Source organism: Oryx dammah, unplaced genomic scaffold (genome assembly GCF_014754425.2).
Source record: "Oryx dammah isolate SB20612 unplaced genomic scaffold, SCBI_Odam_1.1 HiC_scaffold_4, whole genome shotgun sequence".
Lineage (NCBI taxonomy): Eukaryota > Metazoa > Chordata > Mammalia > Artiodactyla > Bovidae > Oryx > Oryx dammah.
The window spans coordinates 27,385,966-27,403,258 of record NW_024070188.1 but is presented as its reverse complement, the minus strand read 5'-3'; the positions used below and the strand labels follow the sequence as shown (position 1 = coordinate 27,403,258).

At 43.6% G+C, this 17,293-nt stretch overlaps 1 protein-coding gene across 1 annotated transcript in view; it reads right to left on the bottom strand.

The window, feature by feature from the left end:
- METTL24 (methyltransferase like 24) overlaps positions 1-17,293 on the bottom strand; it is a 124,109-nt gene that overhangs the window by 81,343 nt on the left and 25,473 nt on the right. The window contains exon 2 of the mRNA XM_040238507.1: positions 4,641-4,739. Within this exon, the coding sequence (XP_040094441.1) occupies positions 4,641-4,739 (99 nt within the window). The remainder of the gene's footprint in view (positions 1-4,640; positions 4,740-17,293) is intronic.

Genomic DNA, 17,293 nt, shown 5'->3' with positions numbered 1-17,293 from the left:
TTGGGGCTTAGACTTGGATTACTGTGATATTGAATGGTTTGCCTTGGAAATGAACAGAGATCATTCTGTCTTTTTTGAGATTGCACTCAAGTACTGCATTTCAGACTCTTTTGTTGACTATGAGGGCTACTGCCTTTCTTCTAAGGGATTCTTGCCTGCAGTAGTAGAAATAATGGTCATCTGAATTAAATTTGCACCATCCAGTCCATTTTAGTTCACTGATTCCTAAAATGTTGATGTTCACTCTTGCCATCTCCTGTTTGGCCAGTTCCAATTTACCCTGATTCATGGATCTAACATTCCAGGTTCCTATGCACTATTGTTCTTTACAGCATTGAACTTTACTTCCATCACCAGTCACATCCACAACTGGGCACTGTTTTTGCTTTCTTTATTTTTTTCCATTTTAACCATTTATTAATCATCTCATTTATAGACATTAGCTTTTGAAAACAACTAGGAGTACTCAGTAAAATTCAGCTCCTAAAAACTAATTAAATATTGATTTTTCAAACTTTCTTGTTGAGATTTATGGCCAGGGCTTCAGTGAAGTCGCTTGCAAAACCAATGAGGGCAGTAACTCCTAGCTAAGCTCTAATTTAGGTAAATATGTTTTTTTTTTTCTCCCTCCAATCCCCCTTGTAATTTTAGCCAAATAAAGAGAATTAAACCTGGACAAAGGAAAACAGATTGCAAGAAAAAAAAAGTGTTTCCTGAAATGCCTTTTAGTTAATTTAACTTGAAGAGATCTAATTTATTTTCCTTTCATTTTGTATCCCAAAAGCCTGAATAGCATTTCTGCCAACTCATAACCAGAATCTGGCAAAGGCAGCCCTTAAATTTTGGGTACATTGGCAAGAATCACTTCAATAATCAAATTGTATGTTAATGTAATAGATTATTTTGAAAGGTAAAATATCAAGGAAAGAGTTGTATTTCTGTTGCTCTTATCCAAATTTGTGTGAGTGTGAATGTGTGTGTATGTGTGTGTAGCAGTAAATATAATAGAAACTATGGTTTTATTAATAAATGTGCAAAATCTGAATCTCCAGAGCCATAGGTTCTTACGTCATTCTTAGAAACAGTTAGATGGGTAGATGATTAGATAGATAGATAGGTTGACTTTAAAATATACTTTAAAAAAAAAAAACAGCAACTGTTACTTATATTAATTTTGTACTGCAAACCATGCTTCCTGAAGGCATATGGTTTGGGGGTTGCCATAAAAAGCTGAATCTGGAGCTTTCCTTTAGAACAGAGCATTGGGTTTATGATTTAACCATTTCTTCTTAGCAGCAGATCATCTATGTCAGAACTCAGAGATGCAATCACAGCCTTTCACACCAGAAAACAATACCTACTAAAACTGAATTTGATATTCTGCCCACTCTAACCAAATACCATATCCTCTGGTGTTTCATTAAAAAATGCAAGTCCCCAACCACACCTTTAAGGTCACCACAATGAACAAGTCCACGGGCACCTTCCCCACCACAGTCTAATGTCACACTGTCCCATGCTCTGCGCTCCTGTTCCCAAGCTCCCTGGGCCTGGGGAAGCTTACCCACCTATCTGTCCACTCTGTTAAAGAACAACAGTTCTCTTGCTCCCTAGCTGTTTACCAGTGTGGGGGTGGGGGGCGGTATTTAATTGAAGTTTGACATCCCAGCCAGTGCCTAACACCGTATCTTCCTTAGAGCAAGTACTCAACAAATGTCTGTTGAACTGATGAATGAATAAATCAGTGATGAACATATCAAATGCTAAGTTTTGCCGTACAAGCCTGAATATGGATTTGAGGGAAATATATATATATATATATTATATATATATATATATAATATATATATATGTACTGCTGCTGCTAAGTCGCTTCAGTCATGTCTGACTCTGTGCGACCCCATAGATGGCAGCCCACTAGGCTCCTCCGTCCCTCGGATTCTCCAGACAAGAATACTAGAGTGGGTTGCCATTTCCTTCTCCAATGCATGAAAGTGAAAGCGAAGTCGCTCAGTCATGTCCCACTCCTAGGGACCCCATGGACTGCAGCCTACCAGGATTTTCCAGGCAAGAGTACTAGAGTGGGTTGCCCAGCATAAGAGGATGGAGGTGGAATTTGCTCAAGTAACTACAGAGGTTTTTTTTGGTTTGTTGTTGGGTTTGTTTGTTTGTTTGTTTGTTTGTTTGTCTGCTTGCCCATTATGACTCACTACTGCTAACTGTGAAAATTTTAGGTAATAGGGACTCTAATATTCTGCCATTTTTGTAGGCTTTCATTGTCGAGATGAGTTCTAAAAGAGGCACAAGCTTCTAACACAGCTGAAAAGCTCTGCACTACAGAGAAAAGGGGAGGGAGCACTGGTTAGTAGGATTCCGATTAAACCAGTTAGTGTCATCTCTGACGAGCTCCCACCTCCTGGGCTAGTGACTCAGAAGCACACAAAAGCACAGGACTTAGCTGGTAAAATGATCTCTGATTACAAAACCACTGTGAGGTCTGGAACTTTATCTAGTGCCTTCTAGAGGATACAAAGCCTTCTAGTGAGCTTCAACAACGAAATCTCTATTATTATACTCCTCAAGGTGAATAATAATTATAAGTCCATTTATCTACCTTCCCAACTAGTTTGTTAGCCACTTGAAGGCAGAGACTATTCCCAAGGCCTATATTTCTGGCACAGAGTAGGTGCTCAGTAATACTTGCTAAGTTGCTTCAGTCGTGTCCGACTCTGTGTGACCCCAGAGATGGCAGCCCACCAGGCTCCCCTGTCCCTGGGATTCTCCAGGCAAGAACACTGGATGGGTTGCCATTGCCTTCTCCAATGCATGAAAGTGAAAAGTGAAAGTGATGTTGCTCAGTCATGTCCCACTCCCAGCTACCCCATGAACTGCAGCCCATGAGGCTCATCCGTCCATGGGATTTTCCAGGCAAGAGTACTGGAGTGGGGTGCCATTGCCTTCTCTGCAGTAATACTTGGTTAATAATAATTCTACACCAGTCTTATGGTAAAAGCTCGTGGAGCTGGAAGGGACCTTAGAAATAATTTGATACAATCTCTTCCTTTCTAAGATCAGAACAGTCAGAACAGAAAGCAAAATAAATTGCCCAGGATCACAACATCAGACCACATCACAGGATGCTTTTTTTAAAAGAATTTTTCCCTCAGTCCATAACTCATGGGAAAACTTGAAGAGGGACTTGAAATGATGCTTTCATGCCTCAGGAGTTTCTTCTAAGTTAATATGCCTTTTATAAGTTACAGAACATTAACCTGAATTACATGTAAAATGGAATTTCGAGGCTTTCACATGGTCAATTTTTGTGTGTGGGGGTGGGACAGGGAGTTAAGCCCACCATTCTCAAGTTCAACTCATACTTTTAACACATTTCTCTGGGGCTTTTAAGGGCTTCTTAAAGTCACAGTTAAGAGGTCTAGTTTCTTATTCTTTATGTAAAACCAAACTATAAAATTAAAACTTCAGTATTTTAATTAAGTCAGTGTAAGTCCACCAAATTAATTTGCAGCAGCAAAATAAGATGAAATTATGTAAAGCACAGGGACCGATTTATCATCCCATTACTCATGATGAATTCAACAAGCTTTTACTTCCATGTCTAGGTGACAAGTATTGAAATCTCTGGTTGTCTGACTGCATCATATGAGAAATGAAGGGTTTTTTTACCCCTAAATTAGCCTTCTAAAATTCCAGAAATATATGTTCCTCCATGGATGAAAAATGGGCTTGGCCGCCAGTGAGGTTGGGCAGAGAGAGTGGGATGTCAAAAGCCAGTGGGCTGAAGGGAGATCAAAAGGCCCGGGGACCCCTCGGTACCATGCTAGCTCCACAGTGCAGCTTCCGGGGCTGCAGCTTCACAGGCGGTCTGAGTTCTTAATTTACTAGCACTCTCAGTCCAGGGCGAAGTTTCCCTCAGGCCTTGATTTCCTTTTCCATCTCTCTTTCCTCAGGATCAGGCTACTGAAGAATGGAACCTCCTGATTAATGTGTCAAGAGCCATGGACTCTCCTTAATTAAGGGTCTCTGCCCACTCGGGGCACCAGGCAGGAGCTGCCACAATGTGTTAAGTCACTGATGAAGGCGGTGTTCAGTAATGATTTAAAGGGCCCAGGAACAGAGAGCCTTCGGATTCATTAGCTTCTCTTCTCACTGCCTGCGAAGTCTCCTTGGCTCTCTGGCCTAACGCGACTCTGTCTGCCAACCTTCTGTGGCAGAAAAGTGAAAAGGCAGATTTCTCCAAATTGGGACTTGAATCTCCAGATGATGATTTTGGTTTGTGACACACTGGACTGCCTACTCAAGGGCAAGAATCTGTCACTTCAAATGGTTTCCCAAAGCAATTTTCTAAAGTGGATCTTTAAAACACATTGCAATGAATCATTAAAACATCTCGGGGTGATGATACTCCTGGAAGGGATAAGATGCCAAAGCAGATGGAAGGCACCTATTATCTGCCTTTAGGTGAGCAGATATATTTAAGCAGTAAGGCCTCAGAAACTGTCCCTATCAAGCATCTATCAGGAGGCACTGAGAAACTTCCCAGACCCTTATTGACAAATCCTTTAAAGGGGGCAACTGGCATCTTTTACAGTTTCCAAACCCACTTGTGCTTGAAACACAACCTGAATGGTGCTGATGTATCTCAGGAACCTCAAGGCTTCTTCATCCAGGGAGCGAGCAGGGCCTGCCCAAGGCTGGAGGTCTATTTGCCACCGGGGACCCTGCGAAGAGAAAACATAGGTTAGTGTGAAAAGGAGCAGGAGGTTAGGGTGGGGGCGGGAAGGGTGCAGAGTATTAGGAAGGTAAGACTGTTTGCAGCCTGCAAAGCAGACACGGCCGCTCTTGAGCAGCAGGGAGGTGGTTTGGGGCTGCTGTCATGAAGGCCACATCAGTCACAGGGAGACAAATGAGGCCTGAGAAAGCCCAGCTACCAACTTAAGCAGGAAACTGCAAAAGCCAGATGGGATGTCTGTCTCGAGCTTCTGGATCAAAGGCAAACTCCACTTGACCCCATCAGGCTCTCTCAGTTGCAGCTTTGTATTACCTGGAGCTTCTCCCCATTGTGGAAAAAACCTCCACGGTCTATGGGTTACAGCTTCAGAAATAGGTGCCTCCTAAGGGCCTGTTCTGTGTTCATGACACCATAATACCTGAATCCTCAGGGTACTTGGGTACCCCCTGCCCCTAGCAGAGAGAAATGAGGGGGAGGAGAAGGGGCGCCACTGGGTATTCCAGACTTCAGTGCCCTTGTTGTCTGCACCCATGCATCTGCCAACAGACCTTGGAGCTTGCACCACCAGGGCTGGCAATGGTGGCCTTCTAGCACTGCAAGACAACCTCCAACTTTCAGCAGAAGATGCAAGGAGCCCCCAGGAGCAGAGTGATCAGAACCCTAAGCCTCCTTTTGTGGCGAGGGTAGAGTAGATGAAGGGTTGGAGGAAAGTAGTGGTGATCTAGAAGAATCAAAACTGGGGATACCTCCAGTCAAAAGGAAGGTCTAGTCATGAAATCCTTTCTAGAGCTCAAGTTCCCCACCTATAGTGGTTACCACTGGAAACCTCCAGGAGACTCACTATGATCCCAAGGACAGAGTACGGTGCAGGGTGTAGGATGGGGAAGGGCAGGGGCCTGGGCAAGGAGAAGCCCCAGCAGATGGCAGGGTGAACATCTCATGTGAGGAAAGACTTTGGGAGTCTTGGCACAGAGCTTCCTGCAAAGTGGTTAGGATGGGCTCCCAAACCCCACTTTGTGGTGAAGAAGTGGGCAGGGGAGGGTTCTGGGGATCATTCATGTATACAACCCTCCCCTGCCCCCTTCCTCACCATAAAGTGGGGTTCAGGAGCCCATCTTAACCACTTTGCAGGAAGGGTTCTGGGGACAAAACAAGGATCATGTACACACATTATTCTCCAATCAGATGTTGCAATGGTTTGAAGGTGTGTCCCCACCACCAAAATTCCTGTGTTGAAATCCTAATGCCCAATGTGATCATACTAGGAGGTGGGACTTTGGGAGGTGCTTACATCATGAGGGTGGGGCCTTCATGAATAGGGTTAGTGCGCTAGCTCCCTGGGCCCTACCACCATGTGAGGACAGAGCAGGAAGGCAGCCATCTGCAGCCTCAAAGAGGACCTTCACCAGGATCCAGCCATGCTGGCACACTAATCTTGAACATCCAGCCTCCAGAACAGTGAGCAAGAAATTTCTGTTGCTTACAAGCCACCCAGTCTGTAGTATTTTGTGACGGCAGCCAGAGGAGACTAAGACAGGTATTATGGCAAGAACTGTCTGTCACCCAAAAAGAAACATCTGAACAGACTAGTACTGGGGCACTTTCCGTTCAGGTCACTTCAGCCACTCAGTCCACTTCAGCCGCTCAGTTGTGTCTGACTCTTTGCGACCCCATGGACTGCAGCACATCAGGCTTCCCTGTCCATCACCAGCTCCCAGAGCTTGCTCAAACAAACTCATGTCCATCGTGTCAGTGATGTCATCCAACCATCTCATCCTCTGTCGTCCCCTTCTCCTCCTGCCTTCAATCTTTCCAGAATCAGGGTCTTTTCCAACGAGTCAGTTCTTCCCATCAGGTGACCAAAATATTGGAGTTTCAGCTTCAGCATCAGTCTTTCCAGTGAATATTCAGGACTGATTTTCTTTAGGATTGACTGGTTGGATCTCCTTGCAGTCCAACAGACTCTCAAGAGTCTTCTCCAACACCACAGTTCAAAAGCATCAATTCTTCAGTGCTCAGCTTTCTTTATAGTCCAACTCTCACATCCATACATAACCACTGGAAAAAGCACAGCCTTGACTAGACAGACCTTTGTTGGTAAAGAAATGTCTCTGCTTTTGAATACGCTATCTAGGTTGGTCATAGCTCTTCTTCCAAGGAGCAATCGTCTTTTAATTTCATGGCTGCAGTCACCATCTGCAATGATTTTGGAGCCCAGAAAAATAAAGTCTGTCACTGTTTCCATTGTTTCCCCATCTACTTTCCATGAAGTGATGGGACTGAATGTCATAATCTTAGTTTTCTGAATGTTGAGTTTTAAACCAACTTTTTCACTCTCCTCTCTCACTTTCATCAAGAGGCTCTTTAGTTCTTTGCTTTCTGCCATAAGTTTGGTATCATCTGCGTATCTAAGATTATTGATATTTCTCCCAGCAATCTTGATTCCAGCTTGTGCCTCATCCAGCCCAGCATTTCACATGATGAACTCTGCATATAAGTTAAATAAGCAGGGTGACAATATACAGCCTTGACATACTCCTTTCCCGATTTGGAACCAGACCGTTGTTCCGTGTCCAGTTCTAACTATTGCTTCTTAACCTGCATACAGATTTCTCAGGCGGCAGGTCAGGTGGTCTGGTATTCCCATCACTTGAAGAATTTTCCACAGTTTGTTGTGATCCACACAGTCAAAGGCTTTGGCATAGTCAATAAAGCAGAAGTAGATGTTTTTCTGGAATTTTCTTGCTTTTTCAAAGATCCAGTAGATGTTGGCAATTTGATCTCTGGTTCCTCTGTCTTTTCTAAATCCAGCTTGAACCTCTGGAAGTTCACGGTTCATGTACTATTGAAGCCTGGCTTGGAGAATTTTGAGTGCTACTTTGCTAGTGTGTGAGATGAGTCAATTGTGCGGTAGTTTGTACAATTCTTTGGCATTGCCTTGGAAACGGGGCACTTTAGTACATATATATTTTTTGCCCCTAAATGGGGTGGCCTAGGTGACTTGGGATTAAACAGAAAGCAGAAAGAATGAAGGGCAAGGCTGATTCGTCAGTGTCAAGCCAAGTGTGTGTGCTTGGGGAAGCACAGTACACTCTGGCATGTGGGTCTGAGATAAACGCAGACACTATGTAAGTGATAAAGCATTGTTCCAGGTTAGGCATTATAAGACTCATATCACTGTACCACGTCCTGAGAGTCCACAGTCTCAGCAGCCAGACAGACAGTGGCAGAGCACCCTGCAGTCCTCTGGACCGAAAGAACCCTCACCGATCACCCACAGGCTGTCTCTTCCTCAGGAATCCTCAGCACAGGGCCAGTTTCATAGGCACACAAGTTGTACATTCTTAGATGGGCTTGTGTTTGTCTCAGTGCTGACACTGTCTTGAAACTTTAATTTTTAAAAAGAGGCTCAACATTTTTATTCTGTGCTGAACCCTGCAAATTATATAGTCAGTCTGCCCTGAGGGGCACCTTTTCTTAGGAAATAGGCTTTTCATATAGCTGTTCTTGTTTATGAAGGCTGAGGAGGCAGAGACTCCAGCCAGAGAGAGTCTGAGAACATTAAGTAATAAATCTTCCCAGTTAATGAGTCCCACCCCCCTATTTCTTTTTTCCGTCTCTAAATTAGTTGTTGATTACCACTTGGTCAAACAATATTTATTGAGCATCAGCTACTCTGTGCCAGGCACTAGTTGACACCCATATGAATAAAACCCAGAACTTCCTGAGAGGCACTCACAGTCTGGTGGGGGAGACAGATATATACAAAATAAGCTTGATAGAGAAATGATGAAACATTAGGGAAAGCCATTCTTTCCGGGAAATTATTAATTATGAAATCATAAATTACGGACACATTTAAGTACAAATGCCTCTTAGCTTTGCTTGGTTACACTCCTTTTGCATCTAATGACAAAGAATGATTTTCCAGGTTGCTGCTGCTGTCAGCACAGCAACACAAAGCTGCCTGCAAGTTTGTCCAGGCCTGGGGTTTCAAACTCCCCACGTCAGTCTCATGGGATCCTGACAAGTACCCTAGTGCCTGACCAGGAGCCTTTTGATGAAAACAATGAAGTTTTCACGTTATGGTTTTCCTCTAAATCAGGGATCTGTAAATTTTTTCTATAAGAGGTCAAACAGCAAATACTTTAGTCTTTGCAGGCCATACAGTTTCTGCTGCAATTCCACATCACCTGTTGTAGCTCAAAAGCAGCCAAAGACAGTAAGTGCTCCAATAAAACTCCGTTTACAAAAACAGCTGGCAGGCTGGATTTGGCCTGCAAGGCTGGAGCTTGCTGACCCCTGCTCTATCTGACCCTGATTTGGTTGTAGACCATCCTAGAAGAGAGTGTTTACTTGAAATAATGCAAGAGACACAGATTATGATATCTAGGTTACAAAGAACTTTGTCATCTGGGTGAGTTGGGAAATGTCGGTCAGGTCCCAGCAGGATACGATGGGAAGAATTTAGTAGAGAGACTATTTACAAAGGTGCAGGCAGAGTTTCAGTTCAGTTTAGTCACTCAGTCGTGTCCAACTCTTTGCGACCCCATGGACTGCAGCACGCCAGGCCTCCCTGTCCATCACCAACTCCTGGAGTTTACTCAAACTCATGTCCATTGAGTCGGTGATGCCATCCAACCATCTCATCCTCTGTCTTCCCCTTCTCCTCCTGCCTTCAATCTTTCCCAGCATCAGGGTCTTTTCCAATGAGTCAGCTCTTCACATGAGGCGGCCAAAGTATTGGAGTTTCAGCTTCAACATCAGTCTTTCCAATGAATATTCAGGACTGATCTCCTTTAGGATGGACTGGTTGGATCTCCTTGCAGTCCAAGGGACTCTCAAGAGTCTTCTCCAACACCACAGTTCAAAAGCATCAATTCTTTGGTGCTCAGTTTTCTTTATAGTCCAACTCTCACATCCATACATGATTACTGGAAAAACTATAGCCTTGACTCAACTTTGTTGACAAAGTAATGTCTCTGCTTTTTAATGTGCTATCTAGGTTGGTCATAAATTTTCTTTTAAGGAGTAAGCATCTTTTTATTTCATGGCTGCAGTCACCATCTGCAGTGATTTTGGAGCCCCCCAAAATAAAGTCTGTCACTGTTTCCACTGTTTCTCCATCTATTTGCCATGAAGTGATGGGATCGGATGCCATGATCTTAGCTTTCTGAATGTTGAGCTTTAAGCCAACTTTTTCACTCTCCACTTTCACTTTCACCAAGAGGCTCTTTAGTTCTTCTTCACTTTCTGCCATAAGGGTGGTGTCATCTGCATATCTGAGGTTATTAATATTTCTCCCAGCAATCTTGATTCCAGCTTGTGCTTCATCCAGCCCAGCGTTCCTCATGAAGAAAGAGTTTAGGAAATCAATAAGGAGTAATGCAATACCTGTAGCTGGTAGCACCAGGGAGCCCTTCCAAATACTGAGCAGGAAGGAGCAGGGAAGGGGGGTGGAATTTGTGGAACCCATAGAGGGAAACTGTATGGAGAAGGTGTTTAATAGAAATACAGCCAACCCTATCACATACAACCCTATGAAAGTACATACTCACCCTAACTGTCAAATGGAAGGAGAAGCTAAAGAAGCGGGAGGCTGTGGTTGGTCCACAGGTCAGCCTACTGGGGCACGGAGTAGGGGATCGAGATGGAGAGTGGACCTGGAAAGGCAAGTGAAAGGTCTCCCGCACAGCATCCTTTGGAAAGAGGCATTGAGACTTGACCAGGGAATCACTCACTCATTCAGTGGTCATTTGTGCCTTGTGCCAGGATCTGGGTTACAATTTAATATAGGACACAGCTGTGTAAACCAATCAATGCAACAAAGTTCCGCAAGAGCTCTGACTGAAATCTCTATAGGCACAATGGTGTTACAAGAGAGATGAAGGATCCAAGTGCCAATCCAAAACAAATGCCAGAAAATACAAATATAGATCAGGGGAAGCAGTCTCCAATGGGAGAAGCCCAAAATTCTCATTAAAGAGACACTTTAAACATAACCTGGGCTAACACACTTAACCTGGGCTAACACACAAAGGTAACATTCTGGATCAATAATAGTGAATCTATGGGGGGGAGTGACTCAATATGATAAAACTATACAATTATCTTAAGAATCCACAAGTTATATCCATCTTGCTATCTGATAATTCTCAGTTCCACTGAGTGTTGACCATGGCAAAGCTAAACGCGAGAACTGGAACAGTGAATAAGTTGAGGGGTCTCAGGTGGGGATATAACAGAAATATACAGCAGAGAGATGCCCTCAGAAGTGCTCTGGCTTAATGCTTTGGTTGAGCTGTTTAAAAAACATTTCACATAAAGTAATATTCTCATTGGAATCAGCCTGACAGCAATTTGTGATTATTTCCCCAAGGAAACCACTAGCTTTTATCATCTCTTTCAATTATCATTTGTCTTAATTCTCCAGTGCACACATCAATATTTGTCCATCAGAAATCCCACAAACAAAGAAAACAACAACAACAACAAAGAAATCCCACAAACAGAATTCTTGGAGCACCTTAAAACACTGTTTCCTACAACAAGGCAAAAACAAAAATTTTTTTTCTTTTAAAAAGAAACAATTCTCCAAACAACTCCCTAAATGCCAAAGTACACTGTTATCCATGTGCTCCAAATATCAAGTGACCAGACAAGGCTACCCCCATCACCCCCAGTGGGTGGGAAGGTAGATTCCTGGTCCCCTCTGTTGCCTCCACTTCCTCTTCAGATCAGTAACGGAGCAGCTTAAGCAGAAGGTGGTGGAGGTATTGTCACTGGGGATTGGGGCAGATTCATCTGTCCCCAACAGGCTTGAGCTGAAGTGTCAAACGGAGCCTACACAATGTGTTGCCACAGAGAAGTGGTCAGGCTCCTGAGCCCTTGCAAGGGTGGAGCCAGGGGGTTGCTCAGTTCCTCTGCAATCCATGGTCCTGCCCCATACAGAAACCACGAGGCCAGTCATACAAAGGAGCACCTCCTTCAACAGAGATAAGCATCCCAGGAAAGGCAGGGACCCAGATTTCTGAGGAAACGAAGCAGCCCCCACCCACTTTTGTCTGCGAAGGATTTATCTGGCTCTTCCTCCAGGAAACACGCATTGCAAAGTGAACTGGCTTCTTCTAACGAGGGGAAATGGTTTGATTATAGAGAAAAAATTTCCAAAAAATTAACATTAAGCAAAGGGTTCTATACACAGCTAACTCATGTTGTTTGGGGGCTATTTTGCAGACATCTGAGAGTCTCTTCCCAAAGGGTAAAAAGCGATTGCTGAGTCAGCCCAAGTCGGTGCACAGAGATAATGGATCTGGCTCTAAAACTGCAACAAGCACAACCGTGAGGCTTTCACATATTTTTATAATTTATGACTTCACCATCAAATTTGTTTCTGGAAAAAGGAAAATGATTCTTTCAAGCCAAAGAAACTGAATTCCAAGGTTTCACTATTAAAAGATAATGCAAAAAATAAAGCAATCTTTTAAAATACTCTTTTGCCTACCGGCCTACACATATGCACATAATAGAAATATATTAATTCAAGACCATAAGCCCCAAGCAAAACTGGTTGCATTAAAATATATATACACATATAAAAGCAAACCCACCCACGACCTGAAAAGAGAATCATCGATTCTGTCTTGTGCAAAAGCTTTCTTTGCCTTGAAATTTGGCATAACAGCTTCCTTCTTCACAAGCCATTTCTTCCACACCCATGAATGACCTCACGTAGGCCACACAGAAATTGTCAAACTAGCAACAGTGCCACCACCAGTTGTACAAGCAAGTTTTAGACAAGCATACATATATATTTTTACTTTCTTTTGAAATAAAAACCAAAGAAAGAGTCTAATGGTCCATTCCTCTGTGTCTCAACGCTATAGCTCTTTGGGGATGACATTGTATGATAAGTGATTTAAATGATCAGTTTCTTTATTGTGAATGGTAATTGGTAGAGTGTCTAGGGTATTTTTGCCAAGTTTCGGTACTCTCAAATTCACATTCCCCATAGCTAGTAAGCTCTTGAAAGGTTTTAGAAACAGCAATTTTCTGTTGTGAGAGATAGCTAACAATTGATTTTCTGCATTATGGTTGTGCCTGTGGAAAAGAACAAGGTTGTGAGTCCTTGACTCAAACTAAACAATACGCTGAGAGTGTGCAATGAGTTAATGTTGGAACGCCTAAGCTTTCTGGAAAAAAAACAAACTCAAAACAAGCAAAATCTATTTATTTAGCAATTTTGTGCTAATTAAGAGCATCTGTTAGCGGGCAGGAAACAAAGATTGAAGGAAATTGTTCCTTTTTAGAAGGAGAAGGGGAGTTGGGGGAGTTGTTGGGGGAAGGGGAGGCACAGAATGGGACCTGGGCAGAGCAGACATCCAGACACACGGGGAGCGTGTGAGCACCAGCCACGGCCTTTCTGGGATGCCCTGGGATATTCATAGCTTCTAGGACTTCACTCAAGTGTGATTCTCAGAGTCTCTGGGTGGCAGCTCACAGGTCCCTCCCCCCAGCTTCATGTCATTGATCTTTCTCTCAGAATGGGTCCTGCTTCAGAAAGAGTAAGGGTCAGTTACACACATTTAAAATTCAGGTTCCCCATGCAAAAATTTTGTTACAAAAAAAAAATCTGTTTCAGTTCTGGATAACATGGGTAAGCACACCCCCACCCTGTGTCTGGCAGTGAATACAGCAATAAAACCTGGACAGAACACACTAAAGCAGCTATTTGAGAAATCTGAAAAGTAAATACTGGCAGGGGCTGAGAAAGAAGACCAGAATTCAAAGTGCCAGGAAGCAGCAGTAAGGGCACCACTGTTTTCCTTCTGGCATCCCCCCCGTGTCCCCACTCAAGGTGGTCTCACACTGGAGGTAGACATCTGCGCAGACCAAGAGCTCCAGAGAGGCCCTCTAGCTCAGGCTCAAGGGGGCAAGGGTCTCCTAGTGCTCAGAGAAAGTAGGAGGATCCCCTATTTCCCCCTCTTCTTGTATTTCCTTCCCTCCATTCTAGCACCCGAACTCCAGGCAATCCCACTGTAGTGGAAGCCACAGAGGAGTCTGCAAGCACCTAAAACTCTTAGGAAAGGGAAATCTCCTCTCTGATCTGAGGCTGTGGCCCCAAGAGGGCAGGGGAAAAACCTCGTTGAGTATTTTCTCTCTTCTCAAACAGCTTGACTTTGGACTTGCACATAGTCACAGGAAGGGTGTTGTAACTAAACTCTAACCTTTCTAGCCAGAGGTTCAGAAACACAGGAAACTAGATAATGCAGTCAGACCTCAATATCAATATCAGCCCTGATAGCTCAGTTGGTAAAGAATCCACCTGCAATGCAGGAGACCCTGGTTCGATTCCTGGATTGGGAAGATCTGCTGAAGAAGATGGAGAAGGCAATGGCAACCCACTCCAGTACTCTTGCCTGGAAAATCCCATGGACGGAGGAGCCTGGTAGGCTATAGTCCATGGGGTCGCTGAGTCAGACACGACTGAGTGACTTCACTTTCACTTTCATGCAATGGAGAAGGAAATGGCAACCCACTCCAATGTTCTTACCTGGAGAATCCCAGGGACGGAGGAGCCTGGCGGGCTGCCGTCTATGGGGTCACACAGAGTCAGACACGACTGAAGTGACTTAGCAGCAGCAGCAGCAGCAGCTGGAGAAGATAGACTACCGACTCCAGTATTCTTGGGCTTCCCTTGTGACTCAGCTGGTAAAGAACTTGCCTGCAATGTGGGAGACCTGGGTTCAATCCCTGGGTTGGGAAGATCCTCTGGAGAAGGGAAGGGTACCCACTCTAGTATTCTGGCCTGGAGAATTCCATGGATTGTATTGTCCATGGGGTCACAAAGAGTTGGATACAACTGAGCTACTTTCACTTTCACTTCAGTATCTGTGGATACAGAATCCTGGGGATACCGGGGGCCAAAGGTAGTACATCACTGTATGAGACGTGAGCATCCACAGATTTCGGTTTATCTGAAGGCGTGCTAGAACAAATCCCTTCCCCCATCCCGAGACTCCTAGATACGTGCATGCACATGTGCATCTGTTAGCAGATCAAAGACTTGGAGAACCAGGCTAACAGACAGACCTGCACCGGGTCCGAGTCTGGCCACTGGGTGTAATGCATGTGAGACAGATCCGAAGAACACTGCAAAAATTTTAAAACAGAATGACAACTGATAGTGAAATCTTAATTCATAAAAGGCTGGCTGGAACTTGAGACTTGAACCCAACCAGCTCAACTACCTGGAAAAACAAATATTGATATGTGGACATTATCTATAGTATTTAAACATAACTCAGAGACTCAGAAGGAGAAGGGAACAAGAGAAGACAAGATGGGTGGATGGCATCATCAACTCAATGGACGTGAGTTTGAGCAAACTCTGGGAGATGGTAAAAGACAGGGAAGCCTGGCAGGCTGTAGTCCATGGGGTCGCAAAGAGTTGGACATGACTGAGCAACTGAACAACAGAAGCCTCCATGATATTATACACACGAAAGGATATAACTCAAAACTACTCAGCTTTGAAGAATCAGGAAAATCCCAATTGGTGCGGAGAAAAGACAATCGACAATTGCCAATGACATGATGCAGATCCTGGAATTATTTGACAAAAACTGAAAAGCAACTATTACAGAAACACTCCAAGAAGTAAGAGGAGTATACACTCTTGAAACCAATGGAAAGATAGAAAGTCTCAGCAAAGAAACAGGATATATAAAGAGCCAAAAGGACATTTTAGACCTGAAAAATACAATAACCAAAATAAAAATCTCAGTGGATGGACTCAATAGCAGAAAGAATATATCACAAAGAAAGAGTCAGTGAACTTGAACACGATAAATAGACAGTATCCAATCTGAACAACAAAGAGAAAAATGATTTGAAAAAGAAATGAAAAGAACCTCAGGGACCAGTGGGACAATATCAAGAGGTCTAACACTCAGTTATTGGGATCCCAGTGGAGGAAGAGAAAGAATGAGGTACAGAAACAAATATTGGCTAAAAGATTCCCAAATCTGACAACAGATATAAACCTAAAGATTCAAGCAGCTCAGCAAACCCCTATCAGAAAGGCACAAGGAAATCCACGCCCATACCCATCATAATCAAACTGCTGAAAGTGAAAGACAGCAACAACAAAAAGCTGAGTCTCTTTTATCTTGTGATAGACTTCATAGTGGCCCAGGGTCTTAATAGCTAAATGGAAAAGGCAGAGCCAGCCCAGCTCATAAAGGGCTTCTTACCCTGAGGCCCCCACCTCATCCAGGCCCAGTCCCACCTCCCCAAGTCCATCTGCTAAATGTCTCTGGCAGCAGACAGCACACATACTGAAACCCAAATCCAGAGCACATTCTGAATCCTTTCCCCATCAATCTGCCGCCTCTGCAACATTACACAGAGTGTAGGCTGGGAAGCAAGGGAACCAGAAATGAAATCAACTCTGACAAGAAAAAAATGCACTATCATTCAAGCAGGCCCTGATAACTTTTAGGAAGAAAATTTTCTAAATAAAATAAAAGGACAAGAAGGAATAAATTTTCAGTTCTAGATTTATTCTCCAAGTTATCTTGGTAAGTTGGAAAGAAATGCCAAATTTGAGTTGGGTTTCATTTTTAAACTGACATCTTTAAATTCACTATGTTTTCTGTGTGTGGCAAAATAGCTCACGTCTGGGTGAGACTGATACACAGAAAGGGGTAGTGAAGAGAATAAAACATATAATGTATTTTAGGTTTTTATCATAGGACGATACAAAGAGAAGCCAAACTCCTGGAGTAGATTGAGTGAAATGCAGAGGTTTTTGTTTTCATGACAGAGAAACTATATAACATCTGCATACCCCGTAGGCACTCAAACATCAATCATGGATCTTACCAGGGTTACGTATCAACCATGTAAAGGAAGGCAGAGTTTCATTTGTCTTACAAGGTAAAAGTATAGAAGACTGTCTAAGAAAGAAAATAGGAATGTGGAAACAGCATCTATCACATTTTTAAGAATTCTCTCTCCCTCCCTTGTATGTGTGCATGTGCACGCACGCACACACACACACACACACACTGCATTAAAAACATATAAGTTACCTACACCTCTTGAGATTCAAAGTCCTAGAAGCTTAACATCATCTGAATCAACATCAATCTGTTATGAGATCATGGATTTACTTTAGTTTGAAAACTCCAGCCAGTTAATATCCCCCAAAGATTTACCAGTTTCAAAAATATTAGCATCTCAGGATGGAAGGTCCCTATAAACCCATTTCAAGGATCCTAGGATCCTGAGTAGCTGCCAAAGCCAAAGGAGATGTGGAGTTAGCAGAGGGTGGGGAGAAGAATGGAGAAGGGAAACTAGAAAAGAGGGGCATGAGAGGAAAAAGGGTTCTCCTCTCACACCTGCACAGCAGATCTCCGTACTCCCCACACGTTTACCTAGGTCCCAGGGTTGTCCATAAAGTGACCCAGGACTCTTCAGCAGCTCTCAGCCCACATGAGTCCTCAACCTCGTGCCAAACCACAAGTCTCCCCACAGGTT